Source organism: Corvus brachyrhynchos, unplaced genomic scaffold (assembly GCF_000691975.1).
Source record: "Corvus brachyrhynchos isolate BGI_N302 unplaced genomic scaffold, ASM69197v1 scaffold26, whole genome shotgun sequence".
NCBI classification, from domain to species: domain Eukaryota; kingdom Metazoa; phylum Chordata; class Aves; order Passeriformes; family Corvidae; genus Corvus; species Corvus brachyrhynchos.
The window spans coordinates 4,757,277-4,758,563 of record NW_008239324.1 but is presented as its reverse complement, the minus strand read 5'-3'; the positions used below and the strand labels follow the sequence as shown (position 1 = coordinate 4,758,563).

General features: G+C 45.7%; 1 protein-coding gene across 1 annotated transcript in view; it reads right to left on the bottom strand.

The window, feature by feature from the left end:
* Nucleotides 1-1,287, bottom strand: part of EDC4 (enhancer of mRNA decapping 4) — a 29,614-nt gene that overhangs the window by 4,686 nt on the left and 23,641 nt on the right. The window contains 3 exon segments of the mRNA XM_017740881.1: nt 1; nt 4-48; nt 1,213-1,287. The exon segment at nt 1 is cut by the window's left edge and continues 126 nt beyond it. Of these exon segments, the coding sequence (XP_017596370.1) occupies nt 1; nt 4-48; nt 1,213-1,287 (121 nt within the window).

The window sequence follows — 1,287 nt, the reverse complement described above, 5'->3', positions numbered from 1 at the left end:
GCTCTCTTCCCTTCTTGTTCTTCAAGTGAGCCTCCAGCTGCTGGATATCTGCAACAAGCAGAGAGGGAGATGTTTGTGCCATCTGTACCTGTGGAGATGATCAGGGCAGAAATCCAACTGCCAGGTTCTACATATTCTCCAGCAGAAGCAATTGCTGAGCCTGTGTATGAACACAGGAGAGAGTAGAAGCACAAGCTTTGTTTGGGCTGCATTATATTAAACTAGAAACCCAGCTTCCAGTCTCCCCATCACACAGGATCACACAGCATAGCAACAAACCCACCAGTTCTCCTACAACAGACTTCTACAGGCACTCCTTGTTCAGGGGAGGTGAAGGCAGCAGTGAGGGTGTTTTATTTCATACATAGTGTGAACTGCGATCTGCATTAGTTCAATGCTAATGAAGAAAGAGGGGGAACATTTCTGACAAAAAAGAAATCATGTCTGCAAAGATTTAAAATCTGTATTTTAAAATATCTTATGAAGTGGCCTGATCAAAAGGGAGAAGAATGTAAGATCTTGTATTTGTGGGAGACTTGTGAGGAAGAGGAAGGGTGCAAAATAAACAGCAGTTGGAGACACCCTGCAAATCTATGGCCAACAGAAGTCACTGTGCTAGCACTGGCCACATTCAGCCCTCTCAGAAACCAGTTCTGCAGAGTAATATCTGTCCAGCCCCCCCCACTCCAAGCCTGAGAACAGGAATGATCTTCCCAAGTGCATCAGTGTACATTTTTCCTCACTCAAGAGTATACTCTATTTCAGCCTGAATATGTACACACTATTCAGCCACTATTGAATCTCTGGTCATCCTGGCACCCTTCTCTAAACTTTCTCCAATCCATTACACCTCTGAGAGAAGGGCCTAGCTGCAGGACTGCTACACTCCCCACTCATCATGTTCCTGACACCAGGACGGGATAATCCTGCAGCTGGGCTCTCCTGCTCAATAGATAAAGTCACAGATTCCCAGAACACAGCTGAGTGTTTTGCTATGGGCTACAAAGACCAGAGATGAATCTCTGCTCTTAAAGCACCACCCACAAAACCCAACCCACTTCTGCTTCCCAAGTATGAAACAATACACACGGATGGGCTAAAAGGTTAAACACTCACCAGTGAAACTCTGAAAGGCAAAAACGTAAGGCCAACGTATTGTCAGCCACTAATGCAAATAGAGCAGAGAGGAGCTAAAGAAGAAAACCTACTCACATTCCTGTGTGCCCTGCTTGAAGGTGTCATTGATTTGCTGGAACATGGACTGGCAGCTCTTCTCGAAGGCTGGCA